Source organism: Mustelus asterias, chromosome 1, assembly GCF_964213995.1.
Source record: "Mustelus asterias chromosome 1, sMusAst1.hap1.1, whole genome shotgun sequence".
Lineage (NCBI taxonomy): Eukaryota > Metazoa > Chordata > Chondrichthyes > Carcharhiniformes > Triakidae > Mustelus > Mustelus asterias.
In genome coordinates, this window is record NC_135801.1 from 184,905,079 (window position 1) to 184,930,884 (window position 25,806).

The 25,806-nt window shown below is 44.4% G+C and overlaps 1 protein-coding gene across 1 annotated transcript in view; it reads left to right on the forward strand.

Moving 5' to 3' along the window:
• gfra4a (GDNF family receptor alpha 4a) overlaps nt 1-25,396 on the forward strand; it is a gene marked incomplete at its 5' end in the record, with an annotated part of 117,919 nt that extends 92,523 nt beyond the window's left edge. The window contains one exon of the mRNA XM_078230560.1: nt 25,253-25,396. Coding sequence (XP_078086686.1) covers nt 25,253-25,396 — 144 coding nt within the window. The remainder of the gene's footprint in view (nt 1-25,252) is intronic.
• Between the last annotated feature and the right edge of the window lie 410 nt (nt 25,397-25,806).

Sequence of the window (25,806 nt, forward strand, 5' to 3'; positions counted from 1 at the left end):
CTTCAAGTTCCATACCTTCAACCTCATTCTCTTGGGTGAAGACAAAGGTAAAGTATTTGTTCAATACTCTACAGATGTCCTCTGGCTCCACCCATAGATTGCCCTCTTGGTTCCTAATGGGCCCTACTCTTTCCCTGGTTATCCTCTTCCCATTGATATGCTTATCGAATATCTTGGGATTTTCCCTAATTTTACCAGCCAGTGCTTTGTCATACCCCCTCTTTGTTCTAATTGCTTTCTTAAGCTCCACCCTGCACTTTCTGTACTCCGCGAATGCCTCCACTGATTTGCTCCCCTTGTACCTGCTAAAAAGCCTCTCTTTTCCCACTCATCATATTCTGAATATCTCTGGTCATCCATGGTTCTCTGGACTTGTTAGTCCTTCCTGTCACCCGAGAGCGAACATGCTGGGCTTGTACCCTCTCCATTTCCTTTTTGAATGCTTCCCCACTGCTCTTCTGTCGATTTTCCCAGTGTAGCTGTTCCCAGTCTATCTTGGCCAGATCCTGCCTTATTTCACTTAAATCCAATCAGATAACCAGTTAGATTTTTATGACAACCAGGGGGCTTCACAGTCACTTTTACCGACACCAGCTTTTTATTTCCATGTTTTTAGAAAAACTGGATTCAAATTCTTGAACCACTGTAATGAGATAAAAACTTTATATTCCCTGTATAGGCTTCTGAATTACGAGTCCAATAATGTAACTACTGCACTATTGTACCCTGTCAGTAACGATACATCATATTCTCTTGTTCTTTTTTTCAAACTTGATTTATTAATTTTACAAAATGGTACAAAAACATACTTCATAAAATACAGGAAAAGTGAGAAGAAAAGGGGCGAAAAAAATAAAACAAAGGAAAAAAGAAAGAAGAGGAACAGACTGTTTAACTTGTAGAGGAAAAAGAAAGTTTGTCAGAATAACGAATAAAAGGTTGCTGGACTGAATCAACTCTTTAATTTGAACCATGTAAGGTATATTTAATCTTTTCAAGTTTAACAAGGGTCATCATCTCCTTGATCCTTTGCAAGGAGGGTGGAGCCACAGACGTCCAACTAATGGGATAAGTTAACGTGAAAGCAATGAGGCAAAGGCTGAGGCATCTGACTGGTGGTGATCTACAGCAATCACATCAGGGATTACCCCAAAAATATCAATCATAAGCTTAATGTCAATGCATTTGTCAAACATGTATGAAAAGGTTGAGAACACAGAAGATAGGAAAGTAGCCAGCCTTGGACAAGGCCAAAACATAGAGTCATATTAGAATACAAGAGCAGGGATGTACTTCTGAGGCTGTATAAGGCTCTGGTCAGACCCCATTTGAAATATTGTGAGCAGTTTTGGGCCCCATATCTAAGGAAGGATGTGCTGGCCTTGGAAAGGGTCCAGAGGAGGTTCACAAGAATGATCTCTGGAATGAAGAGCTTGTCATATGAGGAAAGGTTGAGGACTCTGTGTCTGTACTCGTTGCGGTTTAGAAGGATGAGGGGGGATCTTATTGAAACTTACAGGATACTGCGGCACCTGGATAGAGTGGACGTGGAGAAGATGTTTCCACTAGTAGGAAAAACTAGAACCAGAGGGCACAACCTCAGGCTAAAAGGACGATCCTTTAAAGCAGAGAAGAGGGTGAATTTCTTCAGCCAGAAAGTGGTGAATCTGTGGAACTCTTTGCCGCAGAAGGCTGTGGAGGCCAGGTCATTGAGTGTCTTTAAGACAGAGATAGATAGGTTCTTGGTTAATAAGGGGATCAGGGTTTATCGGGAAAAAGCAGGAGAACGGGGACAGGAAAGGCGATGATTGAATAGCAGAGCAGACTCGATGGGCCGAGTGGCCTAATTCTGCTCCCATGTCTTATGGTCTTATAGTCTTACATAAAGTCATACAATGCAGAAAAGGCCCTTCGGCCCATCAAGTCTGCACTGACAATGTCTACCACTAAGGGCACACTAATCCCATTTTCCTGCACTTGTCCCATATGAAACAGTATAGCAGGAGCCAAATGATATCTTGGACAGGTAGGATCCATTCCAGAGTACATCCTAGCAAGTCTAGCTCTAGAAATAAAGCGCCGATGAAGAACGTTAAATTGAAGCAGGCCATGTCTAATACACAGCGATGAAAAATTCACTCTGAAAACAATTGACTCCATAGACTGCCAGAAAGCTCAGTATTCAAGAACTGCTCCCAAGATGCCTTAATGTTAGCGAAAGACAGAGCAAAGAGTTTTTGAATAATATTATAAATGCATAAGCAGAGCCCTTTAAATGGGATTAACACCTAAACAATGATCAATGGCACTGTCAGGAGATAGAGAAGGAAAGGAAACAGAATGTTTACCAGCAAAACTGCAAATCTGAAGGAACCTAAAAAAAAACAGATTTGGGAATACCATTCTCCCTTACTAGATAATCAACGGAAGCAAACATGCCCAGAAGGGAAAGAAGGGGATTAGGAGAGAAATAGTGGTGGGGGATGCGATGGTTAGAGGCACGGACAGGCGGTTCTGCGGGCGTGAACGAGACTCCAGGATAGTAGTCTGCCTCCCTGGTGCCGGGGTACTGGATGTCTCCGAGAGGGTAGGAAGCATATTAAAAAGGGAAGGTAATCAAACAGATGTAATTGTACACATTGGTGAAAATTACGTAGGTAGAAAGAGCAGGGGAGTCGTACGAGACCAATTCAGGGAGATGGGTGCTAGGCTAAAAAATAAGGCCTCTAGGATAGCAATCTCTGGACTGCTCCCAGTGCCTAGTGCTAGTGAGGCCAGGAACAGGGAGATTCTACAATTGAACACATGGCTAAAGGACTGGTGCAAGAGGGAGGGTTTCAAATTCATAGATCATTGGGAAGTCTTCAAGAGAGGATGGCACCTGTACAGAAAGGATGGGTTACACCTTAACTGGAAGGGCACAAATATCCTGGCTGGGAGTTTTGCTAGAGTGTTTCGGCAGGGTTTAAACTAGTGTGGCGGGGGGGTGGGGATCAAAATAGTAGGTTAGTAAGTAATGAGGCTGGGGTTGAGCGGGGGGCCAGGGCAAGGCTAGATAAGAAGAAGAGCATTCTGGAGCAGGATGACCTGAGTGGGCCTGGAGGTCTGGAGTGCATCTGCTTCAATGTGAGGAGCGTAACGGGTAAGACAGACGAACTTAGGGCCTTAATGCTTATGCGGAATTTGGATGTGGTTGCGGTGACGGAGACACAGTTAAAAGGACAGGACTGGCAGCTGAATATTCCGGGGTATAAGTGTTTTAGGCGAGACAGAGGAGGGGCTAAAAAAGGTGGGGGAGTAGCGGTATTAGTTAGGGAGCATATTACAGCAGTGCAGAGGGTGGACAATTTAGAGGGGTCATGTAATGAGTCGCTGTGGGTGGAGCTCGGAAACAGGAAGGGTGCAGTCACTATGCTGGGGGTGTACTACAGGCCACCCAACAGCCCACGGGAAGTGGAGGAACGGATATGTCAGGAGATTCTGGATATGTGCAGAAAAAATAGGGTTGTTGTAGTGGGAGGCTTCAATTTCCCTGGTATAGACTGGAAAGTGCTTAGAGCTGGGGGTCTGGACGGGGAGGAATTTGTAAAATGCGTACTGGAAGGTTCTTTGGAACAGTATGTAAATAGCCCAACTAGAGAGGGGGCTATACTGGATCTAGTTCTGGGAAATGAGCCCGGTCAGGTCGTCAAAGTTTCGGTAGGGGAACATGTGGCAAATAGTGATCACAACTCTGTTAACTTTAGGATAGTAATGGACAAGGATGAGTGTTGTCCTAAGGGTAGGGTGCTAAATTGGGGGAAGGCTAACTATAGCCGGATTAGGCAGGAATTGGTGGCCGTTGATTGGGAGAAGCTGTTCGGGGGTAAGTCCACGTCTGGCATGTGGGAGTCTTTTAAGGAACAGTTGATAAGGCTGCAGGACAGGCATGTGCCTGTAAAAAGGAAGGATAGGAAAGGTAGGATTCGAGAGCCGTGGATAACCAGGGAAATTGAGGATCTGATCAAAAAGAAAAGAGAGGCGTACGTTAGGTCCAGGCAACTGAAAACAGATGCAGCTCTGGAGGCATACAGAGAGAATAGGAAAGAACTCAAACGGGGAGTTAGAAGGGCAAAAAGAGGTCACAAAATGTTCTTGGCAGACAGGATTAAGGAGAATCTTAAGGCATTTTATTCATATGTTAGGAACAAAAGAGTTGTCAGGGAAAACGTCGGACCTCTCAGGGACAAAGGAGGGGAATTATGCTTAGAACCCAAGGGAATAGGGGAGATCCTAAATGAATACTTTGCATCGGTATTCACAAAGGAGAGGGACTTGTTGACTGGGAGTGTCTCAGAGGGAGGTGTTGATCCGTTAGAGAAACTCTCTATTACAAGGGAGGAAGTGTTAGGTTTTTTAGGGAACATTAAAACTGACAAATCCGCAGGGCCTGATGGCATCTATCCTAGACTGCTTAGGGAGACAAGAGATGTAATTGCTGGGCCTCTGACAGAAATCTTTGTCTCTTCATTGGACACAGGTGAGGTCCCTGAGGATTGGAGGATAGCGAATGTGGTACCGTTATTTAAGAAGGGTAGCAGGGATAACCCGGGTAATTATAGGCCAGTGAGCTTGACGTCCGTGGTAGGGAAGTTGTTGGAGAGGATTCTTAGAGACAGAATGTATGCGCATTTAGAACGGAACAATCTCATTAGTGACAGACAGCATGGTTTTGTAAGAGGGAGGTCGTGCCTTACACATTTGGTGGAGTTTTTTGAGGAAGTGACAAAAGCGGTTGACGAAGGAAGGGCCGTGGATGTCTTCTATATGGATTTCAGTAAGGCATTTGACAAAGTCCCTCATGGCAGGTTGGTTAAGAAGGTTAAGGCTCATGGGATACAAGGAGAGGTGGCTAGATGGGTAGAAAACTGGCTTGGCCACAGGAGACAGAGGGTAGCAGTCAAAGGGTCTTTTTCTGGCTGGAGGTCTGTGACGAGTGGTGTTCCGCAGGGCTCTGTACTGGGACCTCTGCTATTTGTGATATATATAAACGATTTGGAAGAAGGTGTAACTGGTGTTATCAGCAAGTTTGCGGACGACACGAAGATGGCTGGACTTGCGGATAGCGATGAACATTGTCGGACAATACAGCAGGATATAGATAGGCTGGAACATTGGGTGGAGAAATGGCAGATGGAATTTAATCCAGATAAATGCGAAGTGATGCATTTTGGAAGAATTAATGTAGGGGGGAGTTATACAATAAATGGCAGAGCCATCAAGAGTATAGAAACACAGAGGGACCTAGGTGTGCAAGTCCACAAATCCTTGAAGCTGGCAGCACAGGTGGAGAAGGTGGTGAAGAAGGCATATGGTATGCTTGCCTTTATAGGACAGGGTATAGAGTATAAAAGCTGGAGTCTGATGTTGCAGCTGTATAGAACGCTGGTTAGGCCACATTTGGAGTACTGCGTCCAGTTCTGGTCGCCGCACTACCAGAAGGACGTGGAGGCGTTAGAGAGAGTGCAGAGAAGGTTTACCAGGATGTTGCCTGGTATGGAGGGTCTTAGCTATGAGGAGAGATTGGTTAAACTGGGCTTGTTCTCCCTGGAAAGACGGAGAATGAGGGGAGACCTAATAGAGGTGTACAAAATTATGAAGGGTATAGATAGGGTGAACAGTGGGAAGCTTTTTCCCAGGTCGGAGGTGACGATCACGAGGGGTCACGGGCTCAAGGTGAGAGGGGCGAGGTATAACTCAGATATCAGAGGGACGTTTTTTACACAGAGAGTGGTGGGGGCCTGGAATGCGCTGCCAAGTAGGGTGGTGGAGGCAGACACGCTGGCATCGTTTAAGACTTACCTGGATAGTCACAAGAGCAGTCCGGGAATGGAGGGATACAAACGAATGGTCTAGTTGGACCAAGGTGCGGCACAGGCTTGGAGGACCGAAGGGCCTGTTTCCTGTGCTGTGCTGTTCTTTGTTCTATGCCCTCAGAGGAAAAGTCTTTAAAAGATTTCAAACCAAGTATGGACCAGAGACAGAAGACTGAATCAATTAGAGAAGGTGAGAGAAATTGATTCGAATGGATAGAAAGAGAGGGGAAGAGCAGACTAAAATCCAAAGTGGTTTCTGAATTGGGTGCATATTTAAAGGGAGCTCAACACAATGCTATTTTGTTTATAGTGATTCATGAAGGCCAGTAACTGTGAACATAATAAGGAAACATAGAAACATAGAAATCAGAAGGAGTAGCCTATTCAGCCCTTCAAGCCTGCTCCGCCATTCATTTGGATCATAATCGATCATTGAATTCAATATCCTGATCCCCCCTTCAACCCATATCCCTTGATCCCTTTAGCCCCAAGAGCTATATCTAATTTCTTCTTGAAATCACACAATGTTTAGGCTTCAACTGCTTTGTGTGGCAGTGAATTCCACGCATTCACTGTGGGTGAAGAAATTTCTCCTCACCTCAGTTCTAAAAGGTTTACCCCTTATCCTCAAACTATGACCCCTAGGAGAGATGGGAGACAAAAGTAATGCTCCATATTTACCCAAACAGGGCTGTCAGCGCCTGAAGATAAGTGAACCCAAGGGATACGCTTATGAATATTGGCAGACAAATGCAAACAAATTGGCAAAGCAAGGTCTCCTTCAAGTATTGGTCTAAAAGATTTTACAAATTCGAGTACTTTTATATTCTAAATAAAAGTAGAAAGAAGTTTTAGAAAATAGTTTTTTAATAAAAATAGGAATAGCCTGAAATAAATATAAAGGTTTAGGCAAAATCATTATTTTAACATAATTGGTACGACCAGCAAACAATAGGGGGCGGCGGCATGGTGTCCCAGTGGTTAGCACTGCTGCCTCACAGTGCCAGGGACCCGGGATTGATTCCCAGCCTCGGGTCACTGTCTGTGAGGAGTTTGCATGTTCTCCCATGTCTGCGTGGGTTTCCTCTGGATGCTCCAGTTTCCTCCCGCAGTCCAAAAGACGTGCTGGTTAGGTGCATTGGCTATGCTAAATTCTCCCTCAGTGTACCCCAACAGGCACCAGAGTGTGGCAACTAGGGGATTTTCACAGTAACTTCATTGCAGTGTGAATGTAAGCCTATTTGTGACTAATAAATAAACTTAGGGACAGTGCTGACTAACGGGCAAAATTTTGTTTTGTGTGTTCTAACTAAGTCTGAAGTTATACTTAAAAAGATTCAAAGATTGTTGAAATCATGTAACAGATATTCCCAAGTGAGTAAAATTATCAGAAGCCAAATTAAAGGGGAATAAGTCAAAAAATGAGACCAATGGAAAAAGACTAATCAGAAAAAGCAAACTTTCTTTTTTCAAGATTTAGTTTGTAGCCTGAAAACTTACCAAACTGGAGCAGAGTGTCAAGAACATTGGATATTGATGCAAAAGGGTTAGATCACTGGCATAAAGAGCGACCTTATAACATAACCCACCCCTGTTAATTCCAATGACACCCTTATTAGATCAAAGGGACACAACAGATGGTTCAATAGCAATATCAAAAAGAAATGGGGATAAAAGACAACCTCGCCTGGTGCCTCTGTGGAGGAGAAAATAAACAGAGTATGAAAGATTCATATAGATTGAAGCCTACAAGTGATGAATAGAAAATTTTAATCTATAAGCGATAAAAACTGGACCAAAACCAATTTTTTCTAAAACTTTGAATACATGGTCAGCTTTTTCAGCATCTAAGGAAAGTATAACTTCTGGAAGTGGAGAAGAAGACTTGGGGTGAATAATATTAAATAGTTTATTCATTCATGGGACATGGGTATTGTTGGTTGGGCCAGCATTTATTGCCCATCCCTAGTTGCTCTTAAACTGAGTGGGTTTCTAGGCCATTTCAGAGGGCAGTTGGGAGTCAACCACATTGCTGTGGCTCTGGGGTCACACGTATGCCAGACCAGGTCAGGACGGCAGATTTCCTTCCCTAAAGGGGAACCAGATGGGTTTTTCCAATGATCAACAATGGTTTCATGATCATCAGTAGATTCTTAATTCCAGATATTTTTTATTGAATTCAAATTCCACCATCTGCCCTGGAGGATTCGAACCTGAGTCTCTGGATTAATAGTCTAGCAATACTACCACTAGGACATCGCCTCCCCTAAGGCCATTGTTTTAGAGAATGACTGTTGACTCTTATTAAAGCCAGATTGATCAGGAGAGACAATAGTTGACAAAATGGGCTCCAAACGGAGGGAATGAGTTTTAGCTAGTATCTTGTATCCTGTGTTTAGCAAAGGAATAGGGTATTAGGAACTGCATTCAAGGAAGTACCTCATACTCTACTATAATGGTACATTAAATGCCACTAATTCAAAAGGGCACTAAAAATAAATATAGAAGACAGGATGGTTTAACTTGACCATGCAGAATGAGATCACAGAGTAAAAGAGGAATCTGGCCCTTCAGGGTGTCAATAATAGAACTAAAGCACTAAGTGAAAATATTAGGTATCCAGGAAAAACTGTCTTTAAAATGGGACTCATCCACATTCTATTAAAGTCAATTGGAAGTGGAGCAACATAGGCAGACTCTGATTATGTCACTAATACACCGCAGTCACAGCCTGTCTACGCTTATCTGTAAGAAATAAATTGAGGCCACAGAATATAGTCAAGTGGAAAACACTAAGGTAAATGGTTTATCAATCAAGTCAAAGAAGATCTCATGAAGCGTAGTGACAATGAGTTTGAAAGTTCAGAGTAGGATAAACTACTTTAAACTCAGTACTTTGGGCACTGCCTATAAAATACTACAAATTAGCTAGCTTGAAAAGTTTCATTTATATTTGGACAAATTGTGCAATTTGGTGCATTTTAAAATTCCCAAGAGCATACATATAGTTACCACCGCTTAAATTGTCCACTTTTAGAACATAGAACATTACAACGCAGTACAGGCCCTTCGGCCCTCGATGTTGCGCCGACCAGTGGTACCAATCTAAAGCCCCTCTAATCTACACTATTCCAATATCATCCATATGTTTATCCAATAACCACTTGAACGCTCTCAACGTTGACGAGTCCACCACTGCTGCAGGCAGGGCATTCCACGCCCTTACTACTCTCTGAGTAAAGAACCTACCTCTAACATCTGTCCTATATCTCTCACCCCTCAATTTAAAGCTATGTCCCATCGTGCTAGCCAACACCATCCGAGGAAAAAGGCTCTCACTATCCACCCTATCTAATCCTCTGATCATCTTGTATGCCTCTATTAAGTCACCTCTTAACCTTCTTCTCTCTAACGAAAACAACCTCAAGCCCCTCAGCCTTTCCTCATACGATTTTCCCACCATACCAGGCAACATCCTGGTAAATCTCCTCTGCACCCTTTCCAACACTTCCACATCTTTCCTATAATACGGCGACCAGAACTGTACGCAATACTCCAAATGCGGCCGCACCAGAGTTTTGTACAGTTGCAGCATGACCTCCTGGCTCCGAAACTCAATCCCTCTACCAATAAAAGCTAACACACCGTACGCCTTCTTAACAACCCGATCAACCTGGGTGCCAACTTTCAGGGATCTATGCACATGGACACCCAGATCCCTCTGTTCATCCACACTACCAAGTATCTTACCATTAGCCCAGTACTCTGTATTCCTGTTACTCCTTCCAAAGTGAATCACCTCACACTTTTCCGCATTAAACTCCATTTGCCACCTCTCAGCCCAGCTCTGCAGCTTATCTATGTCCCTCTGTAACCTGCCACTTCCCTCCGCACTGTCTACAACTCCACCGACTTTAGTGTCATCCGCAAATTTACTAATCCATCCTTCCACGCCCTCATCCAAGTCATTAATAAAAATGACAAACAGCAGTGGCCCCAAAACAGATCCTTGCGGTACACCACTAGTAACTGAACTCCAGGATGAATATTTCCCATCAACCACCACCCTTTGTTTTCTTACAGCTAGCCAATTCCTGATCCAAACTACTAAATCACCCTCAATGCCATGTGTCCGTATTTTCTGCAAAGGCTTACCATGGGGAACCTTATCAAACGCTTTGCTGAAATCCATATACACCACATCAACCGCTTTACCCTCATCCACCTCTTTGGTCACCTTCTCAAAGAACTCAATAAGGTTTGTGAGGCACGACCTACCCTTCACAAAACCGTGCTGACTATCCCTAATCAAATTATTCCTTTCTAGGTGATTATAAATCCTATCTCTTATAATCCTTTCCAATACTTTGCTCACAACAGAAGTAAGGCTCACCGGTCTATAATTACCAGGGTTGTCCCTACTCCCCTTCTTGAACAAGGGGACAACATTTGCTATCCGCCAGTCTTCTGGCACTGCTCCTGTAGACAATGACGACACAAAGATCAAAGCCAAAGGCTCTGCAATCTCCTCTCTAGCCTCCCAGAGAATCCTAGGATAAATCCCATCTGGCCCAGGGGACTTATCTATTTTTCCCCTTTCCAGAATTGCTAACACCTCCTCCTTATGAACATCAATACCATCCAGTCCAACAGCCTGCATCTCAGTACTCCCCTCAACAACACTGTCCCTCTCCAGTGTGAATACCGACGAAAAATATTCATTTAGTGCCTCTCCTATCTCTTCAGACGCCACGCACAACTTCCCACTCCTGTCCTTGACTGGCCCTAATCTTACCCTAGTCATTCTTTTACTCCTGACATACCTATAGGAAGCTTTAGGGTTTTCCTTGATCCTACCTGCCAAAGACTTCTCATGTCCCCTCCTGGCTCTTCTTAACTCTTTCTTTAGGTCCTTCCTGGCTAACTTGTAACTCTCAAGCGCCCTAACTGAGCCTTCACGTCTCATCTTAACATAAATCTCCTTCTTCCTCTTCACAAGAGATTCAACCTCCTTAGTAAACCACGGTTCCCTCACACGACTGCTTCCTCCCTGCCTGACAGGTACATATTTATCAAGGATGTGTAGTAGCTGTTCCTTGAACAAGTTCCACATTTCAATTGTGCCCATCCCCTGCAGTTTCCTTCCCCAACCTATGCCAGCTAAATCTCGCCTAATCGCATCATAATTTCCTTTCCCCCAGCTATAACTCTTGCCCTTTGGTATATACCTATCCTTTTCCATTGCTAAAGTAAACGTAATCGAATTGTGGTCACTGTCACCAAAGTGCTCACCTACCTCCAAATCTAACACCTGGCCTGGTTCATTACCCAGTACCAAATCCAATGTGGCCTCGCCTCTTGTTGGTCTATCTACATACTGCGTCAGGAAGCCTTCCTGCACACATTGGACAAAAACCGACCCCTCTAAAGTACTCGAACTATAGCTTTTCCAGTCAATATTTGTAAAGTTAAAGTCCCCCAGTACAACTACCCTGTTACTTTCGCTCCTATCCAGAATCATCTTCGCAATCTTTTCCTCTACATCTCTGGAACTTTTCGGAGGTCTATAAAAAACTCCCAACAGGGTGACCTCTCCTTTCCTGTTTCTAACCTCAGCCCAAACTACCTCAGTAGACGAGTCCTCATCAAATGTCCTTTCTGCCACCGTAATACTGTCCTTGACTAACAATGCCACACCTCCCCCTCTTTTACCACCTTCCCTGCACTTACTGAAACATCTAAACCCCGGAACCTGCAACAACCATTCCTGTCCCTGCTCTATCCATGTCTCCGAGATGGCCACAACATTGAAATCCCAGGTACCAACCCATGCTGCAAGCTCACCCACTTTTGAATTGGGGGTAATCATTTAACTTAATCAGACAGCGCTAACTATTTACGAAGCATAACAGATAAGGTCGCTCATGAAATTGATATGATCAGAGTATCACAAACTAGTTCTATTTCTATGTCAGATTTCCAGAATGTGGTTTTTCTCCACTTATTCAATTCTGTCCTACTAAAATCTTCCTCCAGTACCTCTGATTAGTCAGTGCTTAACTTCACTATTTAGGGGGGGGGGGGGGGGGGGGGGGGGAGGGGGCGGACTGTGATTGTCAGATAGAGAGAATGATTGATTTAGCTGTGATGGTCATCTTCAGGTTCAAAACCTTTCTCAACATTCACTATCTGGGCTCTTCTATGAAGACATCCAATTGTGCTGGTACTGGAGCTTCCTGCAGCTGCACCTTCAGGAGAGGAAGGAAATCAAGGGATGGAGGAAAGCACTTGTGTCCCTTTACCAGTATCTTGATCTCCATTTGAGAAGGTTATACAGGTTAGCTGGGCATCCTTGCGCTAAAAATGTGCAAGAATAGATGGGAACCACATGTGATTTCATACAACAGATGCTGCAGAAGGTGTGATAACCATTTTGTGGAGACCAGAGTTTTCTAACGGGTAACTTGGGCATTCCATAGAAACTGTTTTAGCTTAACTTCCCCCATATTGACTGGGACTCCCTTACAGCTAGGGGCTCGTGTGGAGAGCAATTTGTTAGATGTGTCCAGGAGGGCCTTTTGATACAGTATGTTGACAATCCAAACAGGGAGGGGGCGTACTAGTCTTGGTATTAGGGAATGAGCCAGCAGAGATCAGTGCTGGGACCTCTATTGTTTGTAGTATACAAGAGTCTGGTGCACCATCTTCTCATCTGCGCTGGTGTTCCTACATTGCTATGTTATGTACCTGCCTCTTGGGATGGCTTTGATGTAAATTGTCCTCCTTTCCATTATCACATGTAATACTTTTCCTATTGTTGGTTCCCTCCCATTCCATTTATGTCCTCTGGGTTCCACTTCTGTGCTGAATTCCAGAGTATCCTTGCAGTAAACATAAATGTGTAGTTCACACATTGTCTTCATACAGGGATGAGGGAGTTCAGTTAATTGATTTAGTTGAAGAGGAAATCTTGCTTGGGTATGGGAAAGAGGAGTTCTCGTGGGATATGGGCGTCACTGGCTAGCCAGCATTTATTGACCATCCTTGGTTGCCTTTGGTGACCAGTGGAGAATCAACCACATTACCCAGGGACCCGGGTTCGATTCCCGGCTTGGGTCACTGTCTGCGTGGAGTTTGCACATTCTCCTCGTGTCTGCGTGGGTTTCCTCCGGGTGCTCCGGTTTCCTCCCACAGTCCAAAGATGTGCGGGTTAGGTTGATTGGCCTTGCTAAAAATTGCCCTTAGTGTCCTGAGATGTGTAGGTTAGAGGGATTAGTGGGTAAATATATAGGGATATGGGGGTAGGGCCTGGGTGGGATTGTGGTCGGTGCAGACTCGATGGGCCGAATGGCCTCTTTCTGTACTGTAGGTTTTCTATGATTTCTTTCTATGATTACTGTGTCTCTGGAGTCACGTGTAGGCCTGGCCAGGGGAATGGTTTTTCTGACTATCGATAATGGTTTCATGATCATCAGTAGATTCTTAATTCCAGGTATTTTATATTGAATTCAAATTCCACCATCTGCCCTGATGGAATTTGAACCCAGGTCCCCAGAACATTAGCTGAGTTTCTGGATAAATAGTCTAGCATTGCCTGGTGAGATTAATTGGCACACTTTCAGAGGAGGCCTTGTGGCACAGTGGTAGCACCCCTACCGCTGGACTGGAAACTTTGGGTTCGAGTCCAACACCAGGACCTGTTAGCCAGGGAAGGAACGGTTCAACGGGCTGATAATCAGCTCGGAAATCCTTCCACCACTATTCCCCCAAGGGTTAAAAAAGAATGGGTGTGAAGATATGTATTAAAAAAAAACTTTCAAAGGGTCTGCACAGGCACGATAGGCCAAATAGCCTTTTTTGTACTTTCGTTCCATGATCGATCGAATTATAGATAAGTTGTGCAAGATAGGAGTAAATAGATAAATGGACAGATAGCGATTCCCTGATTTATTTATGTGTTATGTTAGACTCAATGAGAGATTAATAGACAAACAGAGGTAGAAAAATTTATTGGTAGATAGATATGTGGTTGGATAACAAGGCAAATGATGGCTGGTTAGATTGATAAGTCTTCTTCAGTGCCATACTTTACAGTGTCGGTGATCATGGCTCTCCAACTTTCACTGTCCGTGATAGCAGCCTACATCTTGGTTTTGTACCTGTTCTTCTTAAATTGTTAGTGTATTTCCTCCTCTGTGTCTCTCCTGCTCTGTTTTGCCAGTCATTATCAGATATTCTACTTTATCGCTCCTGGGTACATGTCCAAGAGTTGTAGCTGTCTCTTGGTGATCATATGCAAAAAAACCTTGCCTGCTTTCTTCAAAATGTCCTCCTTAGTTGTGCATGTTGCCACACAAATCCCCATCAGACATCTCAGAAACAATGGGCGGATTTGCTGGCCGCACTCGCCCCAAAACTGGAAAATTCGACCCAAATTCAACAGACCTTTATATGGTCCGTGTCCCGCCCGCTACGATTCCCATGGTGGGCAGGACGGGAAAATTCCACCCCATATTTCTGTTGATTTTAATTTATTGGCACACTTTCCTTGTCTTGTTTATCAGTATTCTTGTAGCGTAGGCCATTCAGCCACTTGTCTGCACAAGCGCTCCAAATGCAATTCACCTCCACCTTCTCCCCATAAGCCTTGTACATTGTTCATTTTCAGGTAACAGTTTAATTTAAATTATTCAATTGAACCTACCTCTACCACACTCTCAGGCAATATATTCCAGACCTTGTGTGACGATGTACTTCCGCATGTCACTTTTGCTTCTTTTACCAATTACTTTAAATCTGTGCTCTGTCATTCTTCATTCTTTCACGAGTGGGAACACTTTCTCCCTATCTAATCTGTCTGGACCCCTCATGATTTTGAATACCTCTATCAAATCTCCTATCAGCCTTCTTTTAAATCTCCTCTCAGCTTCATATTCTAATTTTTGCCTCCATATAGTAACGTTTCCATGGAATAAAGAATACAGCACTGGAGCAGGCCCTTCGGCCCACCAAGCCTGTGCCAATACGTGATTTCTATCCCTCTGTTCGCCTCCCTTTCATGCGTCGATCAAGATGAATGTTGCTAATGTGCCTGTTTCCACCACATAGCCGGGAAGGTGGCACCGCAAAGTGGCTGCTTCTTGCGAGCTGTGCCCAGCACACCCTCTTATTCTATCTTTACTCTCGTTGTATGCTTCTAAAACTGTAACAACTCTCTAACAATACACTATTATACAAAAATCTGAGGTCACATCCCAATCAACTCAAGAACAGCTTCTTCCCTGCTGCCATCAGACTTTTGAATGGACCTACCTTATATTAAGTTGATCCTTCTCTACACCCTCGCTATCACTGTAACATTACATTCTGCACTCTCTGATTTCCTTCTCTATGAACGATATGCTTTGTTTGTATAAAAACACAGAAACAGGAGTAGGAAATTCGAGCCTGCTCTGCCATTCATCTTGATCATGGCTGATCATAAAATTCAATATCCTGATCCCCCCTTTCTCCCATATCCCATGATCCTTTTAGCCCCAAGAGTTATTTCTAATTTCTTCTTGAAATCAGACAACATTTTGGTCTCAACTACATTCTGTGGTAGTGAACTCCACACATTCACCACTCTCTTGGTGAAGAAAATATTCCTTTCCAGTTCTGAAAGGTTTATCCCTTATCCTCAAACTATGACCCCTCGTTCTGGACTCCTCCACAATTGGGAACATTCTTTCTGAATCTACCCTGTCTAACCCTGTTACAATTTTATAAGTTTCTATGAGATCCCCTCTCACTCTTATAAACTCTAATGAATATAATCCTAACCGATTTAGTCTCTCCTCGTATTAAGACGTCTCACAACACCAGGTTAAAGTCCAACAGATTTATTTGGTAGCACAAGCTTTCGGAGCACTGCACCTTCATCACCTGAACCTCGTGTTGTGAGACTTCTTACTGTGCCTACCCCAGTCCAATGCCGGCATCTCCACATCATCTCTCCTCATATGACAGACCTGCCATCCCAGGAATCAGTTTGATAAACCTTCGCTATACTCCCTCTGTAGCAAGGATATGCTTCCTCAGATAAGGACACCAAAACTGCACACAATACTCCAGATGTAGTCTTACCAACGCCCTATACAATTGTAGCAAAACATCCCTATCCCTATATTCAAATCCTCTCGCTATGAAGGCCAACATACCATTTGCCTTCTTTGCTGCCTGCTGTACGAGGACTCCAAGGTCATGTTGAGTATCCACCTCTCCCAATTTACACCCATTCAAGAAATAATCTGTCTTCCTAATATCGCTACCAAAGTGGGTCACCTCACATTTATCCATATTATCCTGTATCTGCCATGAAGATGTCCACACACACAGCCTGTCCAAATCACACTGAAGCATCTCTGCATCCTCCTCACAGCTCACCCTCCCACCCAACTTTGTATCATCTGTGAATTTGGAGATAATACATTCAGTTCCCTCTTCCAAATCATTAATATATAATGTGAATAGTTGGGGTCCTAGCACAGATCCCTGTGGAACACCATAGTGCGCAAGAAACAATGCTTCTCACGGTATACTAATACATGTGACAATAATAAATCAAATCTCCACTGGCAGTGCATTCCAGCACCCACCACCCTCTGTGTGAACAACTTTCTCCATACGTCTGCCCTAAACTTACCACCTCTCACCTTAAACCTGTGCTCTCTTGTAGCCGACTCTTCCACCCTTGGAAAAAGCCTCTGACTATCCACCCTGTCTATGCCTCTTATAATTTTATAGACTTCTATCAAGTCTCCCCTCAGCCTCCGTCTTTCCAGTGAAAACAATCCGAGTTTATCCAACCTCTCCTCATGCCTAAAACCCTCCAGATCAGGCAACATGTGACATTTTTGAGAAGGTTTGTACATTAGATAATATAGATAGTTAGTGAGTGTTATTATTCGTAAAGAGCCAGGAACTAATTGTTATGTGAATCCTAGGGTGTCACTTTCACTGCTGCACTGCAATCATGTGACAAGTGGTTGACTCGCAACTGCTCTCTGAACAAGGGCAACTAGGGGTGGGCAATAAATGCTGGCCACCCAGCGACGCCCATGTCCCATGAATGAATAAAAAAAAGTAACATTATCAGTCTACCAGCCATATGGAGCACAACTCCAGCATTTTGAGCCTAAGGTGTGATTATTTATTACTCATGGGAACCCATGGTGGCAGCGGTTATCTGTGACTAGAAATCCAAACATCTTAAATGAAATGTAGTTTTTCTATGTTTCTATTGTGCTGGCCTTTATCAATCGAGGGATTGAGTTTAGGAGTCTGGGGATAATGATGCAGCTATATAAGACCCTCGTCAGACCCCACTTGGAGTACTGTGCTCAGTTCTGGTCGCCTCATTACAGGAAGGATGTGGAAAAGATTGAAAGGGTGCAGAGGAGATTTACAAGGATGTTGCCTGGATTGAGTGGCAGGCCTTATGAGGATAGGCTGAGGGAGCTCGGTCTTTTCTCCTTGGAGAGACGTAGGATGAGAGGAGACCTAATAGAGGTATATAAGATGTTGAGAAGCATAGATCGGGTGGACTCTCAGAGGCTTTTTCCCAGGGTGGAAATGTCTGCTACGAGAGGACACAGGTTTAAGGTGCTGGGGGGGTAGGTACAGGGGAGATGTTAGGGGTAAGTTTTTCACACAGAGGGTGGTGGGCGAGTGGAATCGGCTGCCATCAGTGGTGGTGGAGGCAAACTCAATAGGGTCTTTTAAGAGACTCCTGGATGAGTACATGGAGCATAATAGAATGGAGGGTTATAGGTAGGCCTAGAAGGTAGGGATATGTTCGGCACAACTTGTGGGGCCGAAGGGCCTGTTTATGCTGTAGTTTTTCTATGTTTCTATGAAATCAATGCCGGATTAAGTTGAAAAATCAACCAGAATTAGTGCCAGAGAGAAAAACTTAGTGAATCGCGTGAAAATGAGATGTTTGCAGCAGCAACAAACAAACAGCCAGAGTCCATGATGAACTGGGAAGCTGGTAATCTCTCAGTGGCATTTGAGAAATTCAAACAGAATTACAGTAGAAATGTAGCTTTCTGAAAGACACTAGTGAGGAGGAAAGGGTCAGCTACAAAATCAGCGACAGGGAGAGAAAGGGTTCAATTTATTTAATAGTCAGGAGCTGAGTAAAGACAACAGCAAAAACCCAGATAAAATCTTTAAAAATTCAGCACCAAAGAACAGTACAGCACAGGAAACAGGCCCTTCGGCCCTCCAAGCCTGTGTCGCTCCTTGGTCCAACTAGACCAATCGTCTGTATCCCTCCATTCCCAGGCTGTTCATGTGACTATCCAGGTAAGTCTTAAACGATGTCAGCGTGCCTGCCTCCACCACCCTACTTGGCAGCGCATTCCAGGCCCCCACCACCCTCTGTGTAAAAAACGTCCCTCTGATGTCTGAGTTATACTTCGCCCCTCTCAGCTTGAGCCCGTGACCCCTCGTGATCGTCACCTCCGACCTGGGAAAAAGCTTCCCACTGTTCACCCTATCTATACCCTTCATAATCTTGTATACCTCTATTTTTCCACACAACGTCAAATCATCGGATCAGCTGGTATGAATTTCACAGTCTGAGGTGGGAATCAGACGAGCCTGATGACAATTTCACAAGAAAATTGAAAAATGCATCCAGAAAACAGATTTAATACATACACTTGAAGCATAGAATAGAAAAGCAGGGAAGTCATGTTGGAGTTGTATAGAACTTTGGTGAGGCCACAGCTGGGGCACTGTGTGCAGTTCTGGTCGCCACATTATCGGAAGGATGTGATTGCACTGGAGGGGACGCAGAGGAGATTCACCAGGATTCTGCCTGCGATGGAACACTTAAGTTATGAAGAGAGGTCGGAGAGGCTTGGGTTGTTCTTGTTGGAGCAGAAAAGACTGAAGGGTGACGTGATCAAGGTGCACAAAATTATTAGGGACATGCACAGAGTGAATAGGGGGCAGCTGTTCCCCTTAGTTGAAGGATAGGTCAAGAGGGGACAAAAACCCAGTCTGCAGGTGCAACAGGTGATCAAGAAGCCAAATGGGATGTTGGCCTATATCGCAATGGTGATAGAATATAAAAGCAGAGATGTCTTGCTGCATCTGTACAAGGCATTGGTGAAGCCGCAGCTGGAATACTGTGTGCAGTATTGGTCCCCTTATTTGCGAAAGGATATATTGGCCTTGGAGGGAGTGCAGAGAAGGTTCACCAGGTTGATACCAGAGATGAGGGGTGTTGATTATGAGGAGAGACTGAGCAGATTGGGTTTGTATTCATTGGAATTTAGAAGGCTGAGGGGGGATCTTACAGAGACCTATAAGATAATGAAGGGGCTGGATAGGGTAGAGATGGAGAGATTCTTTCCACTTAGAAAGGAAACTAGAACTAGAGGGCACAGCCTCAAAATAAAGGGGGGTCAGTTTAGGACAGAGTTGAGGAGGAACTTCTTCTCTCAGAGGGTGATGAATCTCTGGAATTCTCTGCCCACTGAAGTGGTGGAGGCTACCTCGTTGAATATGTTTAAATCACGGATGGATGGATTCCTGATCGGGAAGGGAATTAGGGGTTATAGGGATCAGGCGGGTAAGTGGAACTGATCCACTTCAGATCAGCCATGATCTTATTGAATGGCGGGACAGGCTCGAGGGGCTAGATGGCCTACTCCTGCTCCTATTTCTTATGTTCTTATAGGTCTGAGGTGAGGGGCAGGAGGTTTAGATATGAGGAAAAACATTTTTACCCATTGGTGACGGCCTAGAATGCGCTGCCTGGGAGGGTGGTAGAGGGGAGTTGCCTCACATCCTTTAAAAAGTATCTGGATGGCAACTTGGCATGTCATAACATTCAAGGGCCAAGTGCTGGTAAATGGGATTAGGTTGGAGGTCAGGTGTTTCTCACTTGTCAGTGCAGACTCGTTGGGTGACAAATACAGTGAGACAAATACTGTAGATAAATGATCTAAAGAGACAGACATGCATTGCCAACTTTCAAAAGGGAATCGGGTCTATACTGGCAACAGGGTAACAAACAATTCAGAATTTTACGCGATTATCCTGTAATTGAGGCATCCTGTATTTTGGACCTTTACATTTTGTGCATGCACATTGGCACCACTCCTGGCTGCTCGTTCACACACTCAAGTTCACCAGCACCTCACCGCACCCCACCCCTCCCAAACGCCCAACCATTCCTTCCCGTTTCCTGCCCGCCCACTCTCACAGGTGCCCCTGCCAACTTGTACAATTCCCCCAAGCCAAAAGTGCCGCTAACTAAATAAAAGCAAAATACTGCGAATGCTGGAAGTTTCAAGTCCAAAATGACCCTTCCACAGAACTGTCCCTTAATTATTATCCCCCCACCCCCAGAGTTGGTCACCCTGATCACAAGGTCACAAGAAATAGCAACAGGAATAGGCCATTTAGCCCCTCAAGCCTGCTCCACCATTCAATAAAACCATAAGACATAGGAGCAGAATTAGGCCACTCAGCCCATCAAGTCTGCTCTGCCATTCAATCATGGCTGATTCTTTTTTTCTCATCCCCATTTTCCTGCCTTTTCCCCATAACCCCTGATCCCCTTATCAATCAAGAACTTACCTGTCTTAAAGGCACTCAATGACCTGGCCTTCATAGCCTTCTGCGGCAAAGAGTTCCACAGATTCACCACTCTCTGGCTGAAGAAATTCCTCCTCATCTCTGTTTTAAAGGATCGTCCCTTTAGCCTGAGGTTGTGCCCTCTGGTTTTAGTTTTTCCTACTAGTGGAAACATCTTTTCCACGTCCACTCTATCCAGGCGTCGCAGTATCCTGTAAGTTTCAATAAAATCCCCCCTCATCCTTCTAAACTCCAACGAGTACAGACCCAGAGCCCTTAACCCTTCCTCACACGATAAGCTCTTCATTCCAAGGATCATTCTTGTGAATCTCCTCTGGACCCTTTCCAAGGCCAGCACATCCTTCCTTAGATATGGGGCCCAAAACTGCTCACAATACTCCAAATAGGGTCTGACCAGAGCCTTATACAGCCTCAGAAGTACATCCCTGCTCTTGTATTCGAGCCCTCTCAATTCGAATACTAACATTGCATTTGCCTTCCTAACTGCCCACTAAACCTACACGTTAACCTTAAGAGAATCTTGAACTATGACTCCCAAGTCCCTTTGTGTTTCTGATTTCCTAAGCATTTTCCCATTTAGAAAATAGTCTATGCCTCCATTCCTCCTTCCAAAGCGCATAATCTCACACTTTTCCACATTGTATTCCATCTGCCACTTCTTTGCCCACTCTCCTAACCTGTCCAAGTCCTTCTGCAGCCCCCCTGCTTCCTCAATACTACCTGTCTGTCTACATTTTGTTGTATCATCTGCAAACTTAGCAACAGTGCCTTCAGTTCCTTCCTCCAAATCGTTAATGTATATTATGAAAAGTTGTGGTCCCAGCACTGACCCCTGAGGCACACCACTAGTCACCGGCTGCCATCCTGAGAAAGACCACTTTATCCCCACTCTCTGCCTTCTGCCAGTCAACCAGTCCTCTATCCTGCCAGGATCTTACCCTTAACACCACGGGCACTTAACAGTCTCCTATGCAGCACCTTGTCAAAGGCTTTCCGGAAATCTAAATAAATCACATCCACTGGCTCTCCTTTATCTAACTTCCTTGTTACCTCCTCAAAGAACTCTAACAGATTTGTCAGACATGACGTCCCTTTGACAAAGCCGTGCTGACTTGGTCCTACTTTATCATGCACTTCCAAGTACTCTGCGATCTCATCTTTAATAATGGACTCATGGCTGATCCTAAATTCCTCATGTCCATTTTCCTGCCCTTTCCCCGTAACCCTCGATTCCCTTACTGATCAAAAATCTATCTGTCTTAAATATACACAAGAACTCTGCCCCGACAGCTCTCTGTGGCAAAGAGTTCCAAAGACTCACAGCCCTCAAAGAAGAAATTCCTCCTCATGTCAGTCTTAGATTGGCGCCCCTTTATTCTGTGCCCTCTGGTCCTACAATCTCCCATGAGGGGAAACATCCTCTCAGCATTTAACCTGTCAAGACCCTTAAGAATCATTGAATCGCTACAGCGCAGAAGGAGGCCATTCGGCCCATCAAGTCTGCACCAACCCTCTGAAAGAGCACCTTACCTAGCCCAAACACCAACCCTATCCCTGTAATCCTGCGCATTTACAATGGCTAATCCACCAAACCTACACATCCTTGGACTGAGAGAGGAAACTAGAGCACCTAGAGGAAACTCACACAGACACGGAGAGATTGTCTGTATGAATTTTGCCCAGTCACCCAAGGTCTGCTCGAACCTGGGTCCCTGGCGCTGTGAGGCAACCATGCTGAGCACTGTGCCACCCCCTTAAGAATCCTTTGTTTCAATGAGATCGCCTCTTATTCTTCTAAATTCCTCATAAGACAATCCTTCCACACTGGGAATCAGCCTGGTGAACCTTCTTTGAACTGTCTTCAATGGAATAATGTCTTTCCTTAAATAAGGGGACCAACAGTACTCACAGACTCCTGATGTCATCTCACCAGGACTTGCAGCAAGATCTCCTTACTCTTACAACCCAACCCCCTTGAAATATGGCACAACATTCTATTAGCCTTCCTTATTAGCTACTACTCGCTTTCTGTGGTTCACAGAATCCTAGAATAGAATCATAGAATCCCTACAGTGCAGAAGGAGGCCATTCAGCCCATCGAGTCTGCACCAACTACAATCCCATCCAGGCCCTATTCCCATCATCCCACATATTTACCCTGCTAATCCCCCTGACACTAGGATGAATTTAGCATGGCCAATCAACCTAACCTGCACATCTTTGGACTGTGGGAGGAAATCGGAGCACCCGGAGGAAACCCACGCAGACACGGGGAGAATATGCAAACTCCACACAGACAGTGACCCAAGGCTGGAACTGAACTTGGGTCTCTGGTGCTATGAGGCAGCAGTGCTAACCACTGTGCTGCCCTATGTTTTCATAGAAACATAGAAGTTAGGAGCAGGAGGAGGCCCTTCGAGCCTGCTCCGCCATTCATCACGATCATGGCTGATCGTCCAACTCAATCGCCTAATCCTGCTTTCTCCCCATAACCTTTGATTCCATTCGCCCCAAGTGCTATGTCTAGCCACCTCTTGAATACATTCGATTTTTGGGCACAAGTATCCCAAGTCGCTTTGTGTTACAGCTTTCTGCAGTTTTTCTCCATTTAAATAATACTTTTTATTCTCCTTTCCAAAATGAACAACTTCACATTTTCCCACATTATGCTCCATTTGCCAAGTTTTTGCCCACTTACTTGTGTTAGAAAGGGGGAGGTTGATCCCCTCTCCGACAGCTAACACCTAACCACTCCAAGGAGGAGTACCTCGCTTTATAATCTGTTAAAAGTATGTGAGAAATAGTACGATCAGTTCTTCAGCAACTTTTAGTGGTTAAATCAAAATAATTACCTCAGACTCTCTTTGTAAAATCAACAAGTAACACTTTATTTTAACTAACTAATAGTGAACAGGTTAACTAAACTATTAACAAACCGAATAAAACACTATTCTAATGGAATGCTGTTTAGCTGAATACAATTCCCACTTATTAACAAAAAATAGATTTTTTTTAGTCACTCTCAAAATACAACCAGGTTTTATCTTCCAGAATCTTCTGTCTTCTTTGCTATCTTCACTATCGAGATGAGGCTTTCTTTTAAGACATTAATGTGATTGTTACACTGGCAGATGGCAGTTACTGTCTTTGTCTCTTAAGCTGAGAGTTGTCTCTTATACCCCTGATGACATAGCAACATCCCCACAATAGGATTGGTTCTCAGATTACGAAAACATCAAATTTAAATCTAACAGACTGCTGTCAGCTAGGTGCCGAGTTTAAACTGATTGGCAAAATTCAAAAACAGCCTGTTGTCTTGACAACACTACTGCCTGGCCTCCCGATACAATGTTTCAGATGTACACCTGCATCTCTTTTTTTTTAAAACGCTAAGTACAGAAAAAAACCCACCTTTTTAACAATTTTACAAACACTAACTTTGCAACACTTAACCAATCAATATCCCTTTGAAAATTGTATTGCTGTCACAACTTACCTATTTTTGTATCATCTACTTTTGTGGCTACAGTACATTCACTTCCTTCCTCCCAGTTATTTATATTGCAAACAGTTGCGGTGTTAGCACTAATCCCTGTGGAACCCCACTGGTTACAGGCTGCCAACTTGAAAAAGAACCATTATCCCCATTCGCTGTTTCCTGCCCATTAGCCAATTCCCTATCCATGCCAAAATGCTACCTCCAACATCATGGGCTCTTATCTTATGACATAACCTTTTGTGAGGTACCTCCTTGTCACACGCCTTCTGGAAGTCCAAATATGACACATTCTTCACGCAGAGAGTGGTGTGAGTGTGGAATGAGCTGCCGGATAAAGTGGTAAATGTGGGGTCACTTTTAACATTTAAGAAAAACTTGGACGGGTTCATGGATGAGAGGGGTGTGGAGGGATATGGTCCAAGTGCAGGTCAGTGGGACTAGGCAAAAAATGGTTCGGCACAGACAAGAAGGGCCAAAAGGCCTGTTTCTGAGCTGTAATTTTCTATGGTTCTATCTACTGGTTCCCCTCTATCCACCCTGATTGAGACTTTGTCAAAAAAACTTTAACAAATTAGTCGGACACAGTTTCTCTTTCATGAAGCCATACTGACTCTGTTTGATTAGGCTGTGATTTTCCAAGTGTGCTGCTATTACTTCCTTAATAGTTGATTCCAACATTTTTCCAACAATAGAGGTTAGGCTAATCGGCCTATAGTTATCTGCTTGTTGACCCCCTCTCCCCTTTTTGAATGTCAAAGGGAAGTATGTGCAGGACTGTACTAACAGGGGAGAGAGTGGAACTAATTGGATAAGATTATAATATATTGCAGGGAATGCAAGTGTAAGATAATATAATAATAATGCAGGAAAATTCCCGAGAATGGTTCCTGATATGAGAAGCTTCAGTTATGCAGATAGTTATGAAGATATGGGTGGCATAGTGGTTAGCACTGCTGCCCAGGGACCCGGGTTCAATTCCCGGCTTGGGTCACTGTCTGTGTGACGTTCTCCCCGTGTCTGTGTGGGTTTCCTCTGCGTACTCCGGTTTCCGCCCACAGTCCGAAAGACGTGTTGGTTAGGAGCATTGACGATGCTCAATTCTCCCTCAGTGTACCCGAACGGGTGCCGGAGTGTGGCGACTCGGGGATTTTCACAGTAACTTCATTGTAGTGTTACTCGTGGCATGAATAAATAAATAAGATTATATTGGATAAATGGTCTCATTCCTGGTCTCTCCTTGCAGGTTGCTGATGAGAGGCCGCTGTGGAGGGAGTCAACACGCTCGGCCTCCGAGGCCTTGGGCCTGGCAGTGGCTGTAGGCGGCCAAGTGGAGCTGGTCTGGGCTCTTCTGCTGCTCACCTCCATCCACCTTCACTTTGTAATGTGAACAATGCAGACATTGGGCTGGAAGGATCCCCATCAACCTCCATCCACACACCCATATATATATATATATACAAACGCAATGTATATTAACTTCATTCACCTCCCTCCAGGCCAACAAACATTTTACAACAAGAGACACAAGCGGTTTGGTGCCGTTGGAACTCCATTCTGTTTTTAAACCGGGCGAAGATTCTAAACGGCCATCAACCGGAAAGACTTCCATCGAGGGAGCCATTTTGTGACGAACGCATTTCCGAAGGAACCTTCATGTGACACACACATTGCCGGGGAAGCCATTCTGTGACGCACACATTTTCCGGGGGAGCCATTTTGGGACGCACATAACTCCGGGGGAGCCATTTTGAGCTGCAGGCATTTCCGGGGGAGCCATTTTGAGGGGCCTACTTTCCT